General features: G+C 40.8%; 1 protein-coding gene across 1 annotated transcript; it reads right to left on the reverse strand.

The window, feature by feature from the left end:
* Positions 1-1,843: 1,843 nt before the first annotated feature.
* LOC311047292 (nitric oxide synthase 1-like) lies at positions 1,844-18,352 on the reverse strand (the record flags this gene model as incomplete). The annotated part of the gene is made up of 24 exons (XM_084059956.1): positions 18,312-18,352; positions 17,828-17,990; positions 16,244-16,335; positions 15,118-15,259; positions 14,886-15,025; positions 14,080-14,254; positions 12,934-13,035; positions 11,772-11,966; positions 11,532-11,620; positions 10,160-10,304; positions 9,054-9,158; positions 8,588-8,646; positions 8,383-8,490; positions 7,836-8,010; positions 7,560-7,695; positions 7,357-7,435; positions 6,980-7,173; positions 6,598-6,767; positions 5,794-6,004; positions 3,919-4,006; positions 3,611-3,729; positions 3,171-3,319; positions 2,584-2,778; positions 1,844-1,978 (listed from the first exon to the last, which is right to left on the reverse strand). The coding sequence occupies exons 3-24, from the start codon at positions 16,297-16,299 to the stop codon at positions 1,844-1,846; spliced, it is 2,967 nt and encodes a 988-aa protein (XP_083916082.1). The 5' UTR covers positions 16,300-16,335; positions 17,828-17,990; positions 18,312-18,352.
* Positions 18,353-24,683: the final 6,331 nt, after the last annotated feature.

Consider the following 24,683-nt stretch of genomic DNA (forward strand, 5'->3'; position numbering starts at 1 on the left):
TATATTGTCTTTGAGGGACAAGCTGTCCCAGGACCTGAGATCATCGAAAGAAACTCACTCCATGCGGACTCACACAGGGAAGAAAGGTTTTAGTTTAGGTTTTAGTCCAGTCTGTTGCAAAATGTTTAATGGCAAGGGAAATCTTAAGGCGCACATGATGACTCATACAGGAGTAAAGTCATTTACTTGTTTGTAGCAAAGGCTTTAGTCGGATGGGTCATGTAAAACAACACATGAGGTTTCATACAGGAGAAAAGCCATACACTTGTACAGTTTGTAGCAAAGACTTTAGTGATTTGAGTAATCTAAGAAAACACACAAAGACCCATACAGGGGAAAAGTCCTTTACTTGTTCAGTTTGTAGCAAAGGCTTTGGTGACAAAAGTCATTTAAAAATACACATGAGGACTCATACAGGGGAAAAGCCATTTACTTGTAAAGTTTGTAGCAAGGGCTTCAGTCAGATGTGTCATGTAAAACTACACATGAGGTCTCATACAGGAGAAAAGCCATACACGTGTTCAGTTTGTAGCAAAGACTTTAGTGATTTGAGTAATCTAAGAAAACACGCAAAGACCCGTACAGGGGTAAAGTCCTTTTCTTTGAGCAAAGGCTTTGGTCGGATGGGTCATGTTAAACAACACATGAGGACTCATACAGGGGGGAAAACCCTTTAGTTGCAGGTTATGGTACATACAGGGGGAAAAAAAACTTTAGTTGAAGTTTATGGTACATACAGGGGCGAAAATCCCTTCAGTTGCACTTTATGGTACATACATTGGAAAAAACCTTTAGTTGCAATTTATGATACATACAGGGGGAAAAAACCTTTAGTTGCAGTTTATGGTGCATACAGGGGGAAAAAACCTTTAGTTGCAGTGTATGGTACATACAGGGGGGAAAACCTTTAGTTGAAGTTTATGGTACATACAGGGGAAAAACAACTTTTAGTTGCAGTTTATGGTAAACACTTTGATCCAAATGCACATCTGAAGATATCGTCACTGCGGGGTGAGAACTCTAACATGAAATAAGTTCTCAAAAAATGACGGCCCCCTCACGCATTAGAAGGATTATATCTGACTAGAGTTTCATGGACGTGTTTTAAAAATAAGTCTAAGGTGGAGTTTGAAGATGAATGGGCTTAAATGGGCCAAAATAATTTTCACCGAACCAACATGGCAACCCTGTTTGCCATGTTGACATGGAGACCTATGGAGCTTTATGATTGGGTAGTGGGAAAGGCCTCACGTGATTGGCTCTCAGACCCCGGAAGTGCAGAATGCCAAAAATAAAGTTTGAGCATCTGTACAACCGATCTGCACGCGAGCAAACTGTTATTTTTTCTGGTCACAATGTTCATTGAGAATGCAATTCAACAATTACAACATGTTTAACACAATGTTATAAACACCCCAAAAAAATATACAGCAAATCTTTTTTTTTTTTTAAAGACAAATCTTTTATTTATGAATACAAATCTTGTATTTACGAATACAAATCTTTTTTTTTACAAATGTAAAATTTGTTCACAAATACAAGTTATTTTTACAAGTACAAAATAATATTGGCATTAATTTGAGCCCATAAAACAAGCACAGAAAAAGAAGGCAGTCGCTCGCTTTGACTCTAATCCTGATTCTTAGCACTGCAGGCTCTCTAATTCTATGGTTACACATGTCTGCATTTTTTGGGGTTGAAACCATGGGTGACGTCTTATCTGTGTTTCCAACACTACAGGTCCTTCCTTCAGTGTAGAGCTTAACAAAAATAATAAACAAATAAACGTAGAAAATACTGGAGCTGCAGAACACACTGAAGACAAAGCAATGGCAGAAAGCACTCACTCGTCCGAGTCTTTAGAGTCTTTTTTGCTGCTCTCCTCAATGTTGGCAATGGATTCAGAACGCAGTCGGTTGGTGACCTCATTTGTGCGCAGCGTGACACCGAATATGTCCTCATGGTAGCGTCCATCATCCTGGTGGTGGGAGGTGGAGGTGCAGAGAGGGAGGAAAGGTGAATGACATGGTTGCTTTGAACTAGGTAAAACTAGGTAAGAACTAGGTAAAAAAACACATTCGTTTTCAAATTACAATTCAATTGTTTCAGACTACCATTGTATATTATGATTCTGACTTGCTTTGACTGTAAAAAATACAAATAAATGTTCATAACCTCAGATGTTTGTATTTATTCTTCTTATTTATTCTTCCTTTCACCTTAAAATATCCGCACGGATACAGACATATGATGTCATGCACTATAATAATGTCAGCAGTGCACAAATAGCTTACAATCATATTTGTGTGTTCAGTGTGAATATAGAACTTCTGCCCTTTCCTCTAACTCTTTCCTTCCACAAAAACAAAAAAAAGTACCAATGTACCAAATTGACAAGCCGGTAGTGTATTGAAGTGCTTGGCTAAGTGCTTGGTTAAGTGTGGACCCCCCATTCTCTTCCCTCATTGACGTAGAGAAGCCAGTGGGTGATAATGTGTTGACAGTGACGGCAGCCAGCATATGGTGGACATCTTTCATGCCTACATGATACATCATTGTGCAATCGAGTAATTCAAGCCTTACTCTGAGTTTGTTCATGAAGAAGCTGGCGTCCTCCAGGCTTATGTTACCCTGCACCTTGATGATCTGCTGGATCGTCTTCAGGACGTCATCCGCCATGGTCACGTCCCCGCACACGTAGACGTGTCCCCCCTCGTCCCTCAGGCAGTGGTACATCCTCTCTGACAGCTGCTCGCGCAGCACGTCCTGGACATATTTCTGACGGAGGTAACAGTGAGCGAGACAGAGTGCATGGGCATTAAGCGTGAGCAAAGAGAAAGGAGAGGAGATGACAGACAAGGCAAGAAAGATGAGGGGGAGTGGGGGACAAAGAGTGAGAATCAAACACAGTGAAGTGAAATTGCGCCTTGCGTGGAGCTGTTCACTTTTGAGCTGAACATCTGCATTTTGTCTTTGGCACCTGGCACCACACAGTTAAAAAGAGATGAGGCCATTAAATGGAAAAAGATAAGGAATATCAACACTTGACTAACTCATATCTACTGTATGTGGGGATGCTGTGTCCTGTTCATACGAGTATGTTCTGTAGCATTTAGAGTATTCTAAAGATCTGTGACAAACGCAATCATCCGTTGAATTTGTTGTGGTACCTTTGGCATGCTGGGCTCTCTTGAGTAGGCTGTATAGAGTCCCTTGAACACCTTCTTGTTCAAGGCATCAACGGTCTCGTCCTTGTAGATGTGGTCCGTCTCAGACTGGCGGCAGCCAAACACCAGATACAGGGGACTCGTCTCAATCCCTGGGGAGGGGACATACCTTGACTTTACTTTGCTGAATGGTACAGCAACAATGAGTTAACTTACAGTGTCTTGTTTAACTATGGCCTGAGATTGTGCCTCAGATTTAATCAGAATACTATTGTTACACAATTATGCACACTGTAGCAGCACTTTGCACTTCATCTCGGGTATGATTTTAATCAACCACATCATGCATAGTGTTAAAATCATTTTACGATGTGGATTTCACATGAACCTCTCTGTGAGGTGACAATAGGTAGGACTAGTCTCTGAAAGTGCATCAGACCAACCCATTTCGCGCTCAAAGAGTTTCTGTTGCCAGAAGCTTCTGAAGGGAGCGATGCCTGTTCCTGGCCCAATCAGGAAGCAGGGGGACTTGTTCTCCTTGGGAAGATGGAACGACGTCGCCCTAGAAGAATCAACATAACTGACTTTAACCAAATAAACCTTCAATTATTGATGATGCTAATGAATAAAATTAATCGGTTTAATTAACAGAACTGACTGAAATAGGAAATTAATTAATCACATAATGACAAACCACACAATACAGCACAAAATATATTGTTGGATATATTCTTAAGAGAAACAAGTTTACCCTCTGACGAAACACGGCACCATCTCGTCCTTCTTTATTCTGTTGAGCCAGGATGAACACACTCCATGGTGTTCGGGACCCTCTCCATCTGAATGACAGTTATCAAACGGGATATTTAGACTTCCTGACTCCTCCCATTTGCACCCTTTAAATGAGTGGTTCTCAAACTTTTTGACATGCTTACGAAATGATATATTTGGTCATGGACCAGAAATATAGGTACATGTCCACATTTTCTCAAGATTGTTTTGAAAATAGCAGATCTACAAGTTCACAACGCGTCACACACGTTGTGAGCTTGTAGATGGGCTATTTTCAAATAGCCGATGCGGGTTAAACTGGTTAAACCAATTTTGCTGGGGACACCCTGGAACACAGGTAGACTACCCACAATGCAATGTTCAATGTATCTGCGCTATAGAGGAAATAACTGTAAATCAACTACTTATAGTCATCAGTGCACACTCATGGGCATGCACGCATATCTAATAAGAGGAAAGAGGGGGAAATTAAGACAAATTTTAGTTGCAGTGAGTTGCAGCTGGTGATGTTTGCTCACTGCTTGGTAGTCTAAGGGCTTGGAAGCTTTTAAGTACAACCTATTAGATGTATGCTGTAGATGTGAAAGCCTTGTCAAACCGTACTGTATGTGCTAACGTAAACATTTGAGAGAGAGCCAGCATAGAAAACACCATTTAGAACAAAGTGGTATGTACATACAGCACAGTGTTTTGGAGATAAAAACAAATATATATATATAATATATATTGGACCAAATCCTGCTGGCAAAACACAGTCAATAGATATTCCCCAGATACTGTAGTTCCAATTTCAGGTCTCATGTTGGCCCTATGGATTAGACTGGTGTTGCCAAAATAACTTTCAAGCCTATAAGTCCTCTGAACCACCAGAATATTTCCTCAGACAGGCTGACTCAATTGACTTTTTCAGTCATCAGTGGCGACTTTCAAGCAGTGACATCAAAAGAACCACTGTGCGGGTACGAGGTACCCTGTCTGCCAGCAAAAAAATCATAATAATCAATCACTCATGATTTAAATTTAAATTATATTTTAAAAACTCTGCTCTATGCCATCGGCCGTGCTCGAGCTTAATTGTCTTGCTAATGGAATGTCAAGAATACAGCCATTTGAGGCCTCCCTGTAGGAACCTGACAGGGAGGCCAGACAAACAGAATTAATTGCTCCTCAAGGCCTTGAAAAAGAGCAAGAGAGCAAGCAAACTTCTTTAATGGGAACACCTAGCATCCCCTGTCAATCAGTCACAGTAAAAGGAATTTTACCTAAGTAGCACTTTAAATCAGAAGGAGGAGAGTGCTTGTATTCGAGTGACTCTTGAATGGATCACGGAGCCCCAGGTAAGCCTGTCATAATTATTACATAATCGCCTAATCGCTATTTTTTGCAAAATCGTCATAATCGTTTCAAGTTGAAAAAGTTCATACTCTTTCCAATATTTTCAAAAATAGTGGAAATAGCAGATCTACAAGCTCACTACAGCTTGTAGATCGGCTATTTTGCATAGTAGGCCTACATTATTTATTTTGATTATTAGTATCGATCATTGTCAGTCATTTCTTTGAATATTGAAGTTATTTGTCATATCTGGCCTGTGCAATTTTTGTTTACAAAGCCAAACAGAAATCGAGCGTTCCTGCAGCTGTCAGCTGTTATAAAACTCCCTCCACCTCCCCAGCCTCCTCCAGTGGTGTGCCATCTAAGTTAAATGTATGATTCTGTGGGTTGCATGATGTTACATCTGTGTATTTGTATGACAATTCATCGTCCAGTAAAACGTCACGATCGTCGACAGCCCTATAGCTCCAGCATTGAGGCAGTGCGTACGGTATAGTACCTCGGGTTCGGTAGGAGACCACGGCCACGGTGAGGTGGACCTCATTGGGATGCGCGTCCAGTGAGGAGCTGATGGAGTAGTAGCGAGGCTGCAGCAGAGGCAGCTGAGTGAGCAGCAGGGTGGTTGGCATCTGAATGGACGGGAACTCCTCCAGCACCTCCACCAACGTGGAGTTGTTGTACCACTTCCACTGCTCATACTCCTGCAGGCCCTGGGGGGGTCAAGGAGGAAGGGGGATTGCAGAGGTGTCACTTGGTCTCACAGGTAGTGGTGGAAAAAGTACTCAACTTCTTTACTTAAGTAAAAGTACCAATACTGCAATATAGAAAATACTTTGTTACGTGTTAAGTAAAAGTCCAGAATTCTAAATTTACTTGAGTAAAAGTACAAAAGTATTGGCATCAAAATGTACTTAAAGTACCAAAAGTAAAAGTACTAAAATATTTGAAAATACAAGCTCACAACGTGTCGCGATGCGACGCGTTGTGTGCTTGTATATCGGCTATTTTCAAATAGCCCAGGTATAAAATAGGGCTAAAGTGGTTAATGTATGTTTTATCAAAATCTTAAAAGCAACTAGTAACTGAAGTTTTCAAATAATTGTAGTGTAGTAATGTTGAACAAATTGTTGAACAAATTGCCAGCAGAATACAACAGAATAAACAACTTTTTCCTCACAAAAAAAGCTAAACCAAACAATTTGCCTATTTTCAAAACTTGCAGCAAGTTCAACACAAGAGCATGGCCCACGAGAGAGCACGGAGAAGGAGCGCTAATGATTGAGCTGAATGCTAAATGAATTACCTTACTGAGGAGCTCTAGTTTCTCCTTTTGTTTCTCATCGGTTGCCAGGTTAGCAAACTGCTGCAGCAGCACAGGGCTGGGCGGGGAGGTGATGTCCAGGAAGTCCTTGAAGGCTTGGAATATGGTGCAGGCAGGGATACGACTTTCCGGTGACCAGTTACTGATCGTACCTGTAGTGACAGAAGAACATGAAGGTAGTTTATTACACCAGTGGTTCTCAAAGTGGATTCCAGGGACTCTCTGGGTTCCTTTAGGGGTTCTAAATTGACCGTTACAAGTCTGTGACTCTGACAATGGAACTGAAAAAGAAAATCTGTACTTAAGTAGCACATGTAGCCTACTTAGTTACTTTACACCACTGCCAAACAGACACATTACCCACCCGAGGCAGTGTTCCTCTCCTCCACGAACTCCAATTGGAAGATTTGATCAGCGGGTGGACCATCCTCCAGCTTCTTTATGAGAGCTGTCACCAGGTCCACTTGGTTGCTAGCGAAGACGCCCACATGGTCACCGGGCAGGTATTTCAGGCCCTCGTGGTTATTTGTGTTGAGCCGAATAAACGCAGTGGTACGACTGTGAAAGAGTAGAGGGGTGAATAGTGACACACCATTTTCAGTCCCTTCCAGATTGCTATAATGCGCTATTTGATAAATAATGTTTCACAATTTGCTGTTTAGCGTAACCAACTCAATTTCTTCTTTTGTTTTCACATCATGAAAATGTTTAAATCCCAGTCCCATGAAACCATAAACTTACTCAGATTTAGGACTTTGCAAATTTAGAGATTCCACCATCTTGGCGCCGTACACCTTCTTCTTGTGAATTGCGTACAATGCTGTTGGCAGTCACATTCACAGTTATCACATTAAGCCTTGTATTCTAACCTCAAGATTTCTTTGCCTGAAAATCGAGTAATCAATGGTGTATAGTGGTTTTGTCATCACTGGGCCAGTGAGTACCTTCCGTGAGGACCGGGGCCTCTTTGACGTAGGTCAGGCGGTACTTGCTCTTCTTCCAGCTGCGGTCATTGACGATCAAGGAGTTGTTTGCTTGGTCCATGTTCACGTCTCCGACACAGAACACCTCACAGGCCGCCTTTGACATGCAACAAAAGTAAGCCATGGAAAAGATGAGTGCACTGTAAAAAAATATGTGTAAAAACACAGAACTTCCCCACGACCGTAATCAGCATAAAGACCTGAAGCCCAAAGGGCGACTGTGTGTAAGGCACCGACCTTAAAAACGTTCTTGGCCCAGGTTCTGAAGGACTCCTCCTGGCCAGACAGCTCGTCCCCCTCTCCCATTTTTAGGATGCGCTCGCCCCCCAGTTCTTCAAACAGAGTGTCAACAGTGTGGGCAAAGGCACAGAAGTGTGGATAGGCCCTAGAGCCAAGGCCAAACACTGAGTACCTACAAAGAGGAAGAAAGAGTGAAGATCAGTGGTGACTGGGGCTAGAGAAATGGCCCTCAAGTCGGCCCTTTTTAAACAGTGCAATCTTTTATTTTTTTTGTGATTTTCGTTTTTTTTCCATATTTACACAGTTTGAATGTTGAAGAAGGTTTTAATTCCAACAGAACTGTTTTAGGGTCATTAAATGGTTAAAATTGGGATTGTGGGTTAGAGGTGTGTTTTTTTCTGAGATAATTCCATGTCCTAGAGAAATGTAGGACATGGAATCACACTCTGAGAGTGGTGCGATGCGGTGCGCACTACAAATATACCAAACCTATGAGTCAACCTATGACCTATTGAGGTCCATGCATGATTTCTGTTTTGATTACCTGACATTGGCGAAGGGTCCGGTACTTCCGAACATACCTGCCTCGTCACTGGAGGACTTTCGAGGGTCCGAGTGGGAGGAGACACTGTTGAAACGCACCTTGTAGGACCTAGAAGACAGGTGGAAACACAGAAACAAGAGGTTGGAAACTGAACTGAAAGCTTGAAACTCCACATACCAACTACTGCCCACACAGTTCAACTCACTTCACTTCTTCTGTGTCAAGTGTTGGGCAGCTCAGCTCCATCAAGCCAGCTCCAAATTTCTACAAAGATGCAAACGACAGGTTGTTTTTGATACATATGCATAATCAATGTGTTGTATGAATCCTGAGGTATGTTGGTGTGGTTTGTTAAACATGCATACAAATATTCAGTGGTGGACAAAGCTTTATTAACATGCTTGTTAACAGTGCAGGTCGTACAGTCAAATGTTATGCTAGATGTTATCCTTCCTAGAATTAGAATTGAGTCAAAAGTACAATATTTGTCTTTGAAATAGGCTACAGTGATGTATCCAAAATACAAATACTCATGTAAAAAATAAAAAAAACTTACTGTAAGTAGGCCTACAGTACTCAAGTAAATATACGTTGCTATTGTCCACCACTGCAAATTTACGCACGCACGCAGGCACACACACACACACACACACACACACACACACACACACCTCTCCATTTTCTGGTGGATCTCCGTTGCCAAAGGTACTGGTCACCACTAACACCAATGTCTCATGCTCCAGGTGCACCATGTCATATTCTTCCATGGACATTACCTGCAGACAACAGAAGAAGAAAAAAGCTCTTTACATATTTGAAAAAATGTAATTGCAGAAAAAAGGGTTGTAGGGTCCCTCAAAGATAACACATGAATATAATATGATAATCAACAAAACGGCTATTTTCTGCAAAGGCTAGGTTTGGTGTAGGGGGGAAAAGCTGACAAAGTACAAGTTTTCTAAGTATTGAGGGTTTAAATGGTTGACTGTCTGAAAATACACATTAACATGAATCAAACACAACGCTACACATTGACAGTGCTGTCAAACAAGTCTATGAAGCTATCTATGAAATCTATGAAAAAGTTGAATCTGCAACACTTTGTTGCAGAGCGTCTTCGTTGAAGACCACCGCACAATGCTGTAATGAACACTCTGCCCAGGCAACAAGTTGATAATGTACTCGCTGCTTCCATATAATTAATTAGCACTCAGCACTATAATGTCAGTGTGCCACACAATCAGTGTGAAGAGACAACTATCCTCATCTACATGACAAGCAGGAATGGCCCCAGGCATTCTCATCTGTCCCTGAACCAGAACCACACACACGCGTACACACTCATGCATGCAACACAATCGCTTGTTGCATGATTGATCACATTGGGAACAAGGAAAATGAAGCAAAATGTCCTGGAGCCAAAACACTACATGATTGAGAGAGCTACTCATGTTATCATTCTTCGTCCAAAGTCATTTACACCGCCAGGGGTGCTTTCAGATCTCATCTTAAACTACAGCTCAATGCCTGGCTGGATGAATCTCAATTCAGACGCGCCGCACTTTCATGCATGTGAGCAGAAGAAAATGTGACAAAAGCCTTATTTGCTTCCTCTCTGCCCTTTATTCATTCTACTTGCTGGGCCATGTCGGATTCAGGACCAGGTCTGGGCCCTGGGGCTGGGCCCAGACCGAGATCCAACTGCTCCCCTTCCCATCAGACAACAGCACAAATACAGGTAGACATTACCCATCTCTCATGAGTATTCTAATGGTACCTTTGCGTCAAAAGCGTGATTGAAGATTTGACAGAGGGTTTTGGCGTAGTCTTGGGACTTGCCCGTCTCAGTGGCATACAATATGGAGGCCTTGACTCTCTTGGCCATTGCTTTACCAAATAACCTGTTTGCGAACTGCACAGCCCTGCAGAGAAGGGGAGAGAGAGACAGAGAGGAAGGGGGAGTATAGAATGATAGATGGAAAAAAGTATAGAAATAGATTAAAGTCAAGTCAATTTTATTTATATAGCACCAAATCACAACGAAAGCTCTCATGATGACGCTTTACAAAGAGCAGGCCTAAACCATACTCTTTAATTTACATGAACCCCACAATTACAGCATGAGCGAGCAAAGAAAAACTCCCCTGTAGTGAATGAATGTGAGGGGAAAAAACTGATGAGAAACTGCATCATTGAAGAACTAGAAATGTGAGAGCGAACACAACCGCCCCGGTCATGGCAAAAGCCTTGGCAAAAGTCTGGCTTCATGGCTTTAACCCATTGAGACCTGAAGCCGATTCTACAAATGTCTTCTAAATTCTAACAGTTTTTTTGAAAAAACTAATGTTACTATGTCAGTGGTTCTCAATCGTTTTAAAATATTTTGTTCAAGGGACCCCCAGAAGCAAAGATTTGAGTTACAAATGTTCGCTTTAAAAAATATATATTCAAAGATTTGCACACATTTTCACGATTTCTCAAAAATAGCAGATCTACAAGCTCATAGCGTGGCACTCGGTATTGCGCTATGAGCTTGTATATCTGCTATTTTTTAATAGCCAAAGTGTAAAATGATGCTTTTTAGGTCAAATCTAAAAATGACACAGATGCTTCTCCCGGTCATGTGATTCATTTCAGCAGACACTGCAGATCAAGTCAAATGTAGCGGATGGATGGCACAGTAGCTACAGACATACTTGGGGGGGGGGGGGCGCAATGTTAAGTCAACCTGTTTATACCCCCCAAAGATGTCCGCCGCTACCAAATGACACTTGTTGACGCCCCCTTCAGTTTTTTTGGCACGCTCTATAGGTAAGAGCAATACTAAAAAGGTGGGTCTCAAGATTTCTTTCAAAAATGTCAACTGATTCAGTGAATCAGTTGACATAAAGTTGAATTCTCCACTGAATAAATAGGTGTGAATCAGAATCAGAATCAGAACAGAATGTGTGCTCAGTGGCAAAGATTTCAGCACTTGTGCAGGTGAGCCCAAAGTTTGTTATTTCGGTCATGGTTGATGACGGAATGAAATGGCTTGGTATTCACATCATGTAAACCATGCAAGTAAATAAACACAAATCAAACTTTGCATCCGATATAAATACACTTTTATATTTTTGCCGTGGCTTATCAAAAGAGTGCATTCTTACTTGGCCAGTTTCTTAAATCCAATGGCTTTCTTTTTGGTGGGTGTTCCGTTGTTCGCTGCCTTCCACACATAGTCTTTCCAGGCATCTGTCTGTTTCAGATAAGGAGAAGGCACAGAGACACTGGTGTGAAGCTTAACTAGGTATCTAGTACTGCACACGAAAAAAACACCCTGTACATGTACTGTAGCATGACAAATCATCCATCCCTCATGACTATAATGTCTGTTTGCATTCCCTCACCTGGTACTCGAAGGAGGGAGTAAGGTGATAGTTTAGCATCTCCTGGCCGAACACTGGTGTGATGCTCCCCGACATGGGGGGCACGACCCACACCCAGTCTGCAGGACAGCCTCCCCGGAGCTTGTGCTCATTGTCCATGTGTTTCATGAAGGTCTCCGCAGCTGTGTGGTGGTCTACTATCGTCACTTTGGATATCTGGAGACAGAGGGCAGCAGGGATGTCATGTATGATTGTTGACTGTCAGAGAGCTCTCAGCTGAATGATTCATCAGAAGAGATTATTACATCTGCCAATGTTACGTATCGTTAGCCTCATAGCATTTTCCATTTTCCGTTTTCAGGGAACAAATAAAAAATCACTTTCTGCCTAAGTCATCTAGGTGACTTAGGCAATCATGAGTAAAAAACACATCTTGCCTAAGTCATGTTTACTGCCTTTATTTATATCTGCCTAACTCTACTCTCCTACCACTGCTGATTCATTCTGCCTTATTGCCAATGTTCTCAGACAGATCAGAATTCTTGTTAAACTCAAAAACTAATTTAGCCCAAGTAAAAAAGTTTACTTAAAAGCACTTTCTGCTTAAGTCATTTTGGAATGTAACAAGCGTTCTGATTGGCTTAGGACATAGGCAATAAGTCACAATGATGCAGCAGCGATAGGAGAGTAGCGCTCGGCAAAAATGTCAATTTGACCAAAAAGTGACATAGGCAATTATGCTATGAGGCTAATGTTATGTATTCTATATTCTGAGAGCATGTGTATGTGCTGCTGACACTTGTCAACTTGTGAATTTATAAATTGTTCTCCACTAGCTGGAATTCGCCTCTGAACTGTATTTGTACTGTGTTGCACCACGGGAATCAGGCAATGTTATGTTGACCAAAGACATAAATGATGTGTAGCCGGTGAGCAAAGTTCAGGCAGAGACACTGGAGTGGGTTACGTGCCTCCTCTGTGGGTTATATAACTGTAACGGGGGTGGGGGCTTTATCTCCGTGCTCTGAAATGGCTGTCTTCTAATTATGTTGAGCAGGGAGTAATATGTACAGTAGCAGAGCCTGAATGACAAGATCAAATATAATACTGACACCTGTGTTTACACTATAAATGCTACAAATACCGCATTCAAATCTCATCAGTTGAATGAAGAGGAGCCCACCTGGAAACTGTAGAGAACAGCAATGTTGATCTCCACCAGCGCTGTGTCCTTCCATAGGGAAGAGATCTTCCTGATGTCCAAGCCCATCCTCATACCTACTTCCTACATGGCAAGGAATGTAAGGACAGCATTATTTCATTGCAGACGTAATATGACAATGACACAGTATGATGTTCTGTAGTATTCTGAGGGTTGCGAGATGGCCATCATAGTTTGCATTAAGGCCTTTGTAGAATCTGTCACTACTTGAGGTGAAGGTGTTAGGTGTGATTAGAATAATAGGAAAAGCATCAAACTCCAGATAAAAGATTTCCCCCTTGCAATTATGGCTATGCAACATGCAAATGTGTTGGGTCTCCTGACTCTTGCCAGTACTGCTGTTTTCACAGCAGAACTGGCCACAGTTATGAAAATAAATTGCCTCCAACACAAAGTCATGCTGCATTGCTCTAAAATCCTTTACAGTATGTGAGCACACTGTAATGCGTGTCCTAGCTAACATGCTGTAGTCTAGTGTGCTATGACTCATGTGCCCTGACTAATATACTTTGCTATTTTGATTACTATTGTTGCTATTCTTTATTACTGTATTTCTTTAATTGTTGCTATTGCTGTAACAATGTTGAGGAACCAAAACCAAATAATTTTACTCTTCTGTACTCGTTAATAAGATGTAAAAATATTTGTATTTTTAAGATTTGAATAATAAGAATGCATATGATTTGGTCAGAATTTATTGAGAGGATAGCCCCTTGAGATGAAGCATCTCATTTTAGAGGGGGTCCTAAATTTAGATTAGTGTAAGGCATTCATGTGTGGAGTTGTTAAAATCATAAAAATACCATCCACGGCACGTCGAACACATTGGCTTTGAAAATGAAGAGTACCTTGGTCTTACATGGCTTACTGGCACTAATTGCAACTCAATCAATTAATTTCTTAGTTGTACTGTTATATTCTTCAAAAGAGGGTTATTATTAATTCATAGCATCATGTGCTACTGTAGCTGTGGTTTTCTATTGCAGTTTTGCTAAGCAAAATGTTGTAGATGGGTAAAGGGGGGCATTTGGATTTACAGTAGAAATCAGGGAAAGGAGGTGCTGAAGCCAAAACAGTTTGAGAATGATTGTTATACACAAACATTACCTCCAAAATATTATAACGTGAGCTGTCACAGAAGTCCCTCGCACCAATCTCTGATCCCATGTACCAGCCGCTGAAGGGGCAGGCAGTGAACTGAATTCCCCCAACATCCAGCATCATGTTGGACACTGCTGGTAGAACGAACCATTTCAGGGCCAGCTCCTTAAACCACTCAAACCTGGGCAAGGAAACAACGTTTATTCAACATACTGTACCTGAATAAAGGGTTTTGTGACATGCAACTCAATCCAATACAATACAGTGTTGTCTCACAAATTCCCAGGCCCAGAGATAAAAAACAGTGAAAGGCATTAAGTTCAATCTATGAGTGTTCCTTCAGTGAATATACAATATACATTTCTTACCCTGCAAACCTAGAATAGGGCATCCATGCTTTTAGCTCCTCCAGATTTTACTATTGTAATGCACTTTATTCACTTATCAGCAAGTGCAATTATACAAAGACTGCAACTGATACAAAACGCTGCTGCCAGGCCTTTTACACACACTAAGATAAATGCGTAACAACGAAAATCGCCTATTTTACTAGCTCCAAAGTTTTTGTTCCACTAATCCTCATTATGCAGTGTCCTGATGCTCATTCAGTGCATGTTTGAGTGTCAGGACACTGCATAATGAGGACTAGTGAAAAAAAAAAAAGCCAAAATAGCAGATTTACAAGCTCATAGAGCTTGTACAGTATATCTGCTATTTTTGAATAGCCAAAGAAATCTTAAAATGATACAGATGTGTTCAAGGTCTTAATGGCTTAAGAGTGAAGCACATGTTTGAACATTCTTTAAACTCACCTGGGGTGTATGATGTCCACCTCCAGGATGTCCTCTGGAGGGATCTCATACATCTCCGGATCTTGCCCGTTGGCTTGCAGAAGGAGGGGCAGGACGTCAAATTTCCCCATTGGGGGCTTCCATCCCTGCTGGATGCAGAGCTAAGGACAGAGACCAAAAGGGAAGTGATCGGACGACATTGATCAAAAATATGTTTTATTGCAACTTCACTGCAACTACCCATCATTCCTACCTCAGTGAACTCTACACTGGCAGGATCTCCAATGATCTTTCCATCAGGCAACTTGTAGCCTGCGTACTTTACTAGCTGACCGTTCCATACCCGGAAGTCATGTAGACCATCTGTCCTCTGAGGAAATATGGTAATAGCTGACCTGCACACACACACACACACACACACACACACACACACACACACACACACACACACACACACACACACACACACATTAGCATGTTGATATCTGAACATGATATACTACTGTAGATTAGATTTTTGCTAGCTAGGGATTTTCACATTGCAAAGAAAATAAAACATACTCTCTCGCCATGCCTTTCGGCCTGGCGGAGATAATAATAGCTCTGTAGCTCTGGTCCATAGCGTTCTCCTTAGCGCTATGGACCAGAGCAAATAGATAACCGACATACCATATCTGAGCGTGTTTGATGGCATTGCAGATCGTAAAAAAACAAAGAACAGCTGGTGTGAGGGCAGTGGTGACATGCAGCACCAAACAACTTCTAGAAATCTCTTAGCTCGACTCGAGACACTGTAAAATGTTAATTTAACTCTGACAGTGTGCAAAGGAGAGTGTGCCAAACGGACCCTTACGGTAAAAAATTAAAAAGATCTATGGCAGAACCAAGTATGGCTGTCAAAGCTCTAAGCTTTAGAATGTTTTTGCAAAACATCTTTTCAACTTTCACATACTATGCTACTGACCGAATCAAACCTGGCAAAAGTAGTGACAGACGTGCTAGCTACAGCACAGTAGCCCCCATCAACATACTGTAGATATCAGGGATATCACGTGCAGTAATGACCCTGTCAGCCAGTAGTGTAAATGTGAGGTGTCACCGGTGGGCGAGCCAACACTGTCTGCGGGTGTGCCAAGCGTGACTGCTCGCTAGCGGGGTGTGTTGCCAAGCCAGCGAACAATGGTTAGTACACAAAGAGACTGACACATGGGAGAGGCAATACACAGTGTCAGAGAAAGCGCTAAGAGACGGTGCACACGCTGACAGATGGACAGTGGGTTGAGAGAGGGTAGTGACAGAGAGGAGTTGATGAGATACTATACATGGAATGACAGATGGGAAAAAGGGAGATGTATAAAGCATTACTAAAGGATTCCCACCTAATGTTTCCTTTATTGGTGGCATATTTGACGTGATTGCAGATGTAGTTGGACATTTCATGAGGAGTTGTGCAGTCCCTAGCGTCAAACACCTGAAAAACAAATGTCATGATGAAGCACAAACTCTGGAGCAGCTCAAATCTGGTTAAAACACAGCAGAAATATATCATTGGGTATGAACTGAATTGGTTCAACTTTTTATTTTACTTTTATGTGTGACTGTGTTGGGTCATCAGCCATGTGATGTGTACAACACTAGTCTAAAGTCTACTATAGCATCGAGTTAATTTTAAGGAAAGAGCGTTATGAATTCATGAAATCTTTAGTCAGCTTCACAAAAAATAACAGTGATTTAATAGATACAGAGTATCTATACTCTATAAGTATCTATAAGTGCCCTACTTCCACGTTCACAGCCACCTAATTGCTGGGGGACCCGATAACGCTTATTGTTATAGATACCATTCAATCCACCGTAACACAAAAAACGTGCCACAGAGGCACGATTGGTTACCTCCTCTGGCTTTTTGACACAGAAGCAGAGCACATGCTATTTGAAATGGCCATTCTATACTGTTCTAAATCTATGGTTGATCGCAGTACGGTAGCTTTTGACCAATATCTCTAGAATGACTACAACCAACCAACCAACCAAGCACAGATGGAGCGCACAGTTGAATTGTAGGCTACTGTAGTTTGTGTAGTAGCCTGGAAACAAAAAGAGTGGGCACCTCGATGTAAAATTGGCTATTTTGTCCAAAATAATACAATATTTGAAAAATGGTCTGAAGTAATGTAAAATATACTTGATGTGACACATGCACGGTACATCATTATCAGACTTAATTTTATCATTCAACTTCTTGTTTATGGCCCAAAATGACTGGATATACAGGTTTTGTAGCAATGTGTAGCAATTGTAGAAATATTAGACCTTAGTTGTCGAATGTTTAAGCATATTCTCATCATGAATACTTTACATTATGTAAAAAACATTGTCCAAATATTTAATTTTTCAACATTTTGGACAAAACACTCTTCCTTAGTGCCCACTCTTCCTGTTACCAGTGGTGGAAAAAGTACTCATAGTTTTTTACTTAAGTAAAAGTATCAATCCTGCAATGTAGAAGTACTACGTTAGAAGTACAAATCCGGAATTCAGAATGTTCTTGAGTTAAAGTACAAAAGTATTGGTATCAAAATGTACTTAAAGTACCAAAAGTTAAAGTACTAAACTTTTGAAAATAGCAGATCTACAAGCTCACAACGTGTCGCGATGCGACACGTTGTGAGCTTGTAGATCAGCTATTTTCAAATAGCCTAGGTATAAAATAAGGCTAAAGTGGTTAATGTATGTTTCATAATGTAATCATTTATATCTGCAAAGTTACTAGTAATTAAAGTCTACAAATAATTGTAGTGGAGTAAAAGTACAATATTTGCCTCTGAGATGTAATTTTAAATACTCCATTAAAGTAAAAGTACCTCAAAATTGTACTTAAGTACAATACTTGAGTAAATTGACTTGAGTTACTTGAGTTACTTGAGTTACTTTACACCACTGCCTGTTACCAGTAGCCCCACCTGTAATTTGGACCACTGAATCCTCCCGATACAGCGGGCAGAATTTCTCCAGGCTTGCTTGGCACCATAAATGAGCTCAGTGCTCTTCAGTTGGTAGGTTCCCGTATCCCCAATCTCCTTGATCACCTCCTCCAGTCTTTCCACGTGGGGCTTGGAGCCAGCCCTGAACCCAGCACAGTCACACCATGGAAGACATAGAAAATCAGTTACAAGTCATTCAAAGTGATAGAAAATCAAAGCGAACCTTTTGAACTCAAATCTTTGCTTCTGGGGGTCCCTGGAACAAATATTTTGAGATGGGGGTCGGCGGCCAAATACATATAATTGTGGGGGTCCTTGACATGAAAACATTTGAGCGCCACTGATATAGAAACATACGTTTTTTTCAGAATACTGTTGGGATTTAGAAAACATTTGTAGAATCGGCTTCAGGTCTTAATGGGTTAATGGAGAGGTAGATTGGTCTATGAAGCTGTGTGCTTGCCTTTTAATGGAGGTGAAGTATTCGTTTATGAAGTCAGTGGCCAGCGGGATCACCTCGTCTTGGGTTCTCATGCGGAGACAGTAACTTTGCCGTTGGGGCATCATCTTTGAACCCCAACACACCTCCTTGGCGCATACAGGCATCTGGAGAGAGACATCACATTACACATGATGACTATTCCTTCTTTCATAGATTACAGAGGTGCCTATTCTGTCTTTCATAGAGAAATACATTACACACAATACACACAATGACTATTCTTTCTTTTATAGAGAGCAGTGGTGGAAAAAGTACTTAAAAGTGAAAATATCAATACAACATTGTAAAAAATAAATAAGTAAAGGTTTTGTACTTTTAATCAAAATTCACTTGAGTGAAAGTACAAACGTTTTGGCATCAAAATATGTGCCAAAAGTAAAAAGTATTCATTATGCAGAATGGGTAGGCCACCCAACCTATAGAAAGATATGCACCCGGTAACAATGTTGCTTTGTAGTTTGTAGCATAATCTCACCTCGGTGCACTTCTGGTGGAGGATATCATTGTACACGTTGCCAGTTTCCAAGTTCTTGACCATCAGGAACTTTGGGCCTTTGATTTCTGGACCGTGAACTGGAAGCTGCGGGGAGGAACAGAGACATGTGACAGTGAGTCGCTCCAACAAGGGGATTGTAGAGGCCTTATCTACTCATCTAACTCAAACTTTATTGTAACATAATATTTACTGGTAAAAGTGGGTGAAATAGGGTTTGTGCAGGCTCTCAATATGCAGTAATGGGGGGGTTATAAAAGAAACAAAGAGGAAACAAAGTGCATTAAATAGAAGCAAGATTAAAATCAGTGTCATGTGGATTAAAAGTAATTTTACAAACCACTATGCTTGCAGATATGATCAAAGACCACTGTGTCATAAAGAGGGGCCATAATACTCAGGCAACCATATGTGGACAATAACCACACAAGTAAAAGGGAAAAGTGTGACAGAAAGGGAAATGGAAGGTACATTTAAATATGAGTTCATAGGGTTTCATAGAAATAAAAAAGTGCCATAAAAAATAATAAACTATAACAGATGGTTTGTCTGTCTGTCTCCTTGAGTCTTATTCAGCGACAATGAAACAGTAGGGAGAAGGAGACGGGAACGGGAACTGTCTGGCACGGTAGCCTGTTCTCTGATCCTGAATGGATCATCAAAGGTGTCAGAGAACTCGAGGACAGATAGGACTGACTGAACATTCTGCACTTCTCCAGGCAGCTCAAGGCACAATAGTCCCTTGTTGAGGTGATAAAATGGCCTTCTCAACCAGAGTTACTTGCCAGAAACAGAAAGTTTATCATTTAGTTTCCTACCATGTCGTTCTCAGCAGGAGGATCGGTGTGCTCTGTTGGCGTGGGTTCCTTCTTTGGTTCCTCACCTGCGCCGGCATCATTATCCAACACCTGCGGGGGAGGCGTGTCGTTTCCCACACCAAGGTCCCTGAAAGTCAAACACAGGCTCCTCAGCAGCTCATTGTTGTCCTCCACCCCGTTGACCAGCACCCCGCGGCCACCCGCATCCCTCATCAGGATCAACACGGCGTGGCTCTCGGTCGATACGTTCTTCAGGGTCTCCAGCGCCCGCTCGTAGGACAGGTCCACCAGGGGCTTGTTGTTGACGGCCAGGACGATGTCTCCCACCTGCACCAGGCCACATTCCTCGGCTACACCGCCACGGATCAGGTCCGACACGACGATGGGCGGCTTGGACACCCTCTGTTTGAGCAGGAAGCCCAGGCCACCCACTTTCCTCTTGAACAGGCGCACCGAGATGATGTTGGGTTGCAGCTGACAGACTGTAGGCTCCGACTTATGCATGGTGCCGGTGTGTGCTCTGACGTGTGTATGTAAGTGCGGAAATTGTGCGTCCCCAGGGATATGGCTCTGTAGGAAGAGGAGGGGGAGAAGAGTATTAGTTTTGGAGGAAATTGCCTTTACAGGATTATTTGTTTACAAAGTGCTGATTTATCATCAGCTAAAAAGGGCATGCGAGTCAAAGCCTGATTAATGCTCAGTTGCGCATCGTGTCCCTCACCGGAAATGGCAGAGCTACAAGCTCACAACGTGTCCCAGTGCATGTGTTGGGAGCTTGAAGGTTGGCTATTTTTGGTGCAGGACACCGGCGCACAACTAAATAAGGCATCACTCAGACTGCTTTCAGAAGGGGTGATAATACCAGGTCATGAAGATGTATTGGAGACCGATGAGGAATATTGTCAGTGTCAAAGTATATCATGATCTATTTGATGCCCCCTGTGGGCCTTTATTTTTGTCTCGATATCTGTACCACAGTGTCCAGAATAGGGCCTGGATCAATCTTAAAGGGCAAGACCACTTTGGTAGAGGTTTTGGTTGTGTAGTTACCTTGTCATGATGTTATCTAAAGTAATTGCTCATTGATTAGAAATTGATCATTCAAAATATTGTTTTTGTTTTGTTTTGTTTTTATTCAGGAGCCGATTACAGTAAAGAGTAGGCAATATTCAGAGGCTTAACCAAGGTGTTACTTCTCTAGTTCCACTGGCAAAAAAGTAAAAGTATCAATACTGCATGTAGAAATACTCTGTAACAAGTAATAGTCCGGAATTAAACATTTTCTTAAAACTACTAAATCAAAATGTACTTAAAGTACCAACAGTAGAAAGTACTCCTTAAGCAGAATGTCCCATTTCACAAGTTTTCAAATGTATAAAAATCTTTTGAAAATAGCAGATCTACAAGCTCACAATGCGTCGCATTGTGAGCTTGTAGGCCTAGCATCCAAATAGTGAGACAAAGTTAATAAACAAAAAGCAGGACAGTGCTGAAAAAGAGCATGGGTAACATTCAGTGCTCAGTTCACACAAATAAGGTTTCATGAATGCATATCAGTCTGAACAGCATGAAGAAACTTACTGTGACAGCTGGCCTTAGAAGAGTGTGGTTTCAGTAGAATGATCTGACAGGTTTGAAACTGTACAATTTATCTAGCCAGTCGCACAAGTAATGCAACTAATACCCTTGTAAAGGGTATTGGAGCAACAGAGTTAGCGGACACAACTCAAACCTAGGAAAGGAAACATAAACAACAACTCAACAACAAATTACTGACATGAAATATACACACAACACTGTAAAACATATCAGAAACACATACATTCATCGTTGTGTAAACACTGTCAATTCTTACCGTCAGTCTCTCGGAGCTCGCAATGGAAAATGGCGAATGCAGCAATAACACCCTGTCAACTAGTAACACTGATGCCTTTAGGACACTTTGTACTGACTAGTGAGCATCCACTCTATTTATATGGGTTTGGTATATCCATGTGGGTGAAACCTTCTGTTGATTAATCATGTGACTTGGTACTGTCTTAAATGATGCAACTCAGGCTCCAGCACTGTTCTCCAACAGTGGCTACTGTCCTTATCTGATCAAATCAATCAACTCTCTCAACACTCTCATGTGACGTGTACAAAGTCCCCTGGTTTCAACAGTGTAGTCACAGCTGTATTTCTTAGAATTGCATATATTTGTACTTATTATAGCTAAATATCCTGAAACATTCTGAAAATAAGATACAGGCAGGCGCTAGAAGGCCACATGTGCAGGTAACATGCCGATACAAACGCCACCGTTACATCATAATAATGGATTATTCTGTTCAACACCATGTCAGATTATAGCTTTTCTGTTGCTTCATTTCTGCTACTGTCAGAAAACGTAACCAGTTTAAAACCTCTCCATCAGGTCTTTAACATTACTTCTATGTTTTCCTGGCAATAATTTGGATCATAAACGTTTTATACATTAGTCATATTTACAACAGTGTGGGTCAAATAACTGAATGACTGTTTTACAGTGTGTTCTTAAAATTGACTGTCCTGCCATAATCTCTGATATGGTGGGAGAAATGCACAGCCTGGGGCTGCTGGAGTTGCATATTAGATTCTTCATTTCTGTGTCATACACCAAAAGGTGCCCAGCCCACATGGACTTACAGGACACAACATGTAAAAAATATATAAATCACTACATTACATAGGATTACACTATAACTACTTTTTTGTTTCTTCTTTTCAAACATAAAGAACACTCTGTCTTTTTTTCCCAAGCCTTACTTATAAAAGCTGCCAAAAGGAAAATACCTTTACTAAAACACAATTAAAGTTTTTCATAATCATCCGACCAGAGAAAGTTAACACAAATAGATGTCATTTTAGAAAATAATTGATGTCTTATCTCATCATAGAGGACAATAAAACAAAAAATGTATCTCACTTTCAATTTCCTCCAAGTCACAGAGTAAACAAATTCTGTCCTCCTCAGGCATACCAATGAATCTACCTGTTTCTAAAGCTAATGGTAAGGTCCCAGAATGTAACTGTGCACACAACGACCTTTGACTCTTAGATACATTCCGCATGACATATGGTTCAGGACTATAATCCTTCTTAATGAGACGATATGTTCTTAATTTTGGTTTGCACCATAATTCAATCGACCAACTGTCTTTATATTTGAGAAACATGTAATTCTGCATGTCATTGACATTACAAGATAATCTGTTTAAATAAATGAACGAAGAATTATTCATAAAAAATAAAGATTTTACTTCAGTGACCCATGGGTAACCATTAGAAATGTCCCAATTAAAAATCTTTTTTGTTAATCTGTCGTCAGACATTTTAACAAGCCTATTCCAAAATCTCAACATCTCACCTTTGTCTGATATTTACTGGCGTCCATCCCACATCTCCGCTAATAGCCAAAATTGGCGTAAGCTTATGAACTCCAAGAAATGAACGTATAGCTCTATTTTGAATTGTGTTGCAACTTACATTTTCATGGAAACCCCATACACCAGAAGGCATAATCTGAAACAGGACATACACACGATTGATAAAATTGTGTATATGTATGATAACCTAAGTCTTTACAAGCTTTCACCTTATTCAGTACTGACCCCAAGGCTCTACCAGCTGAATCAGCTAAAACCTGTATCCCTTCTTTAAAATTCATATGTTCATCTAAGGTTAGGCCCAGATATTTATACGTCTTTGTGTAAATCAATACAGTTGTCCCAAACATAAATGAAAATAAACTCCTTTTTACAGATGGTTTCCTAAAATGAACAATTTGTGTTTTGTCATTATTTACTACAAGCCTCCACTTCAAACACCAATCAGCAGCAATATTAAGCATATTTTGCAGATCCTTTTCGCAATCTGCAAGTAGAATTATGTCACCGGCATACAAAAGTATACCTACAGTCATATCAGCTACTGTAACCCCCAATTTGGAGTTTCTGATCTTAAGAGCCAAATCATTAACTTACATGGAGAACAGTGTTGGTGATAAAACATCTCCTTGTTTCACACCAAAGTGTGTAGGAAACCATCCTGTTCTAAAATTATTCACTTGAACACAAGCAATAGGTGCTCGATAAAGAGCCTTAATGGCAGCATAGAATTTCCCATTTACACCTGATGTTATTAAACTGTATTCAAGAAGCTCTCTGTTTACCCAATCCAAAGGCCTTCTGAAAATCAATAAAACACGCATATGTTGATTTGTTTTCTTGAAGCCTTGCTCGTACAATAGTAGTAACTGAGTAGATATGGTCAACACAAGATCTTGCTTTACGGAAACCGTTCTGTTCATCAACCAGTAGGCCAGACCTTTCAAAATGATCTGTAAGTCTATTATTTAAAAGTGAAGAATATAATTTATAAACATTACTAATAAGACTAATGCCTCGATAACTACGCGGTAGTTTGGGGTCACTCTTGGAGGACTTTGGAATAGGCTTTATAATTGTTTTATACCGCTGGGAAGGAACAATACCACTATCGAAACAGGTTAACAGGGTAACTTCTTTCAAGAAAGACTCATCAAATAAAGAGCGATTACACCCAGAAAACAAATCTGTAAAATCCTTCTCCCATTTTTGTAGCACTATTCCTACATCAGAGCAACATTCCCCATTTTCCAATGTTACAACCATAGGAATCTCTTTCTTTTTACGGGGACCCAATTTATTAATTTCATTCCAAAATGTCTGGGGGTTATGAGTTTGTAGTTGTTCAATATGCAATGACATTCCTCTGTTGAATTTATGCTTCACTGCACTTAACCTTTTATCAAATTCACCTTGACACTTTTTAAATTCCTTTCTCAAATCCCCTCTCAAATCTTTATTTTTACACTTTAAGAAATTATTTTCTACTACTCTTAAATGGTCCCATAGCCTTTGTAAATCCTGATTCCAATATGGTTTACATATTCTTCTTGACCCTTTTTGAGTATTGATTTTAACACATTTATCCAATTCTGTGTATAAACACTCACAAAAG

Source organism: Gymnoscopelus microlampas (assembly GCF_963454915.1).
Source record: "Gymnoscopelus microlampas genome assembly, chromosome: 6".
Classification (NCBI taxonomy): Eukaryota; Metazoa; Chordata; class Actinopteri; order Myctophiformes; family Myctophidae; genus Gymnoscopelus; species Gymnoscopelus microlampas.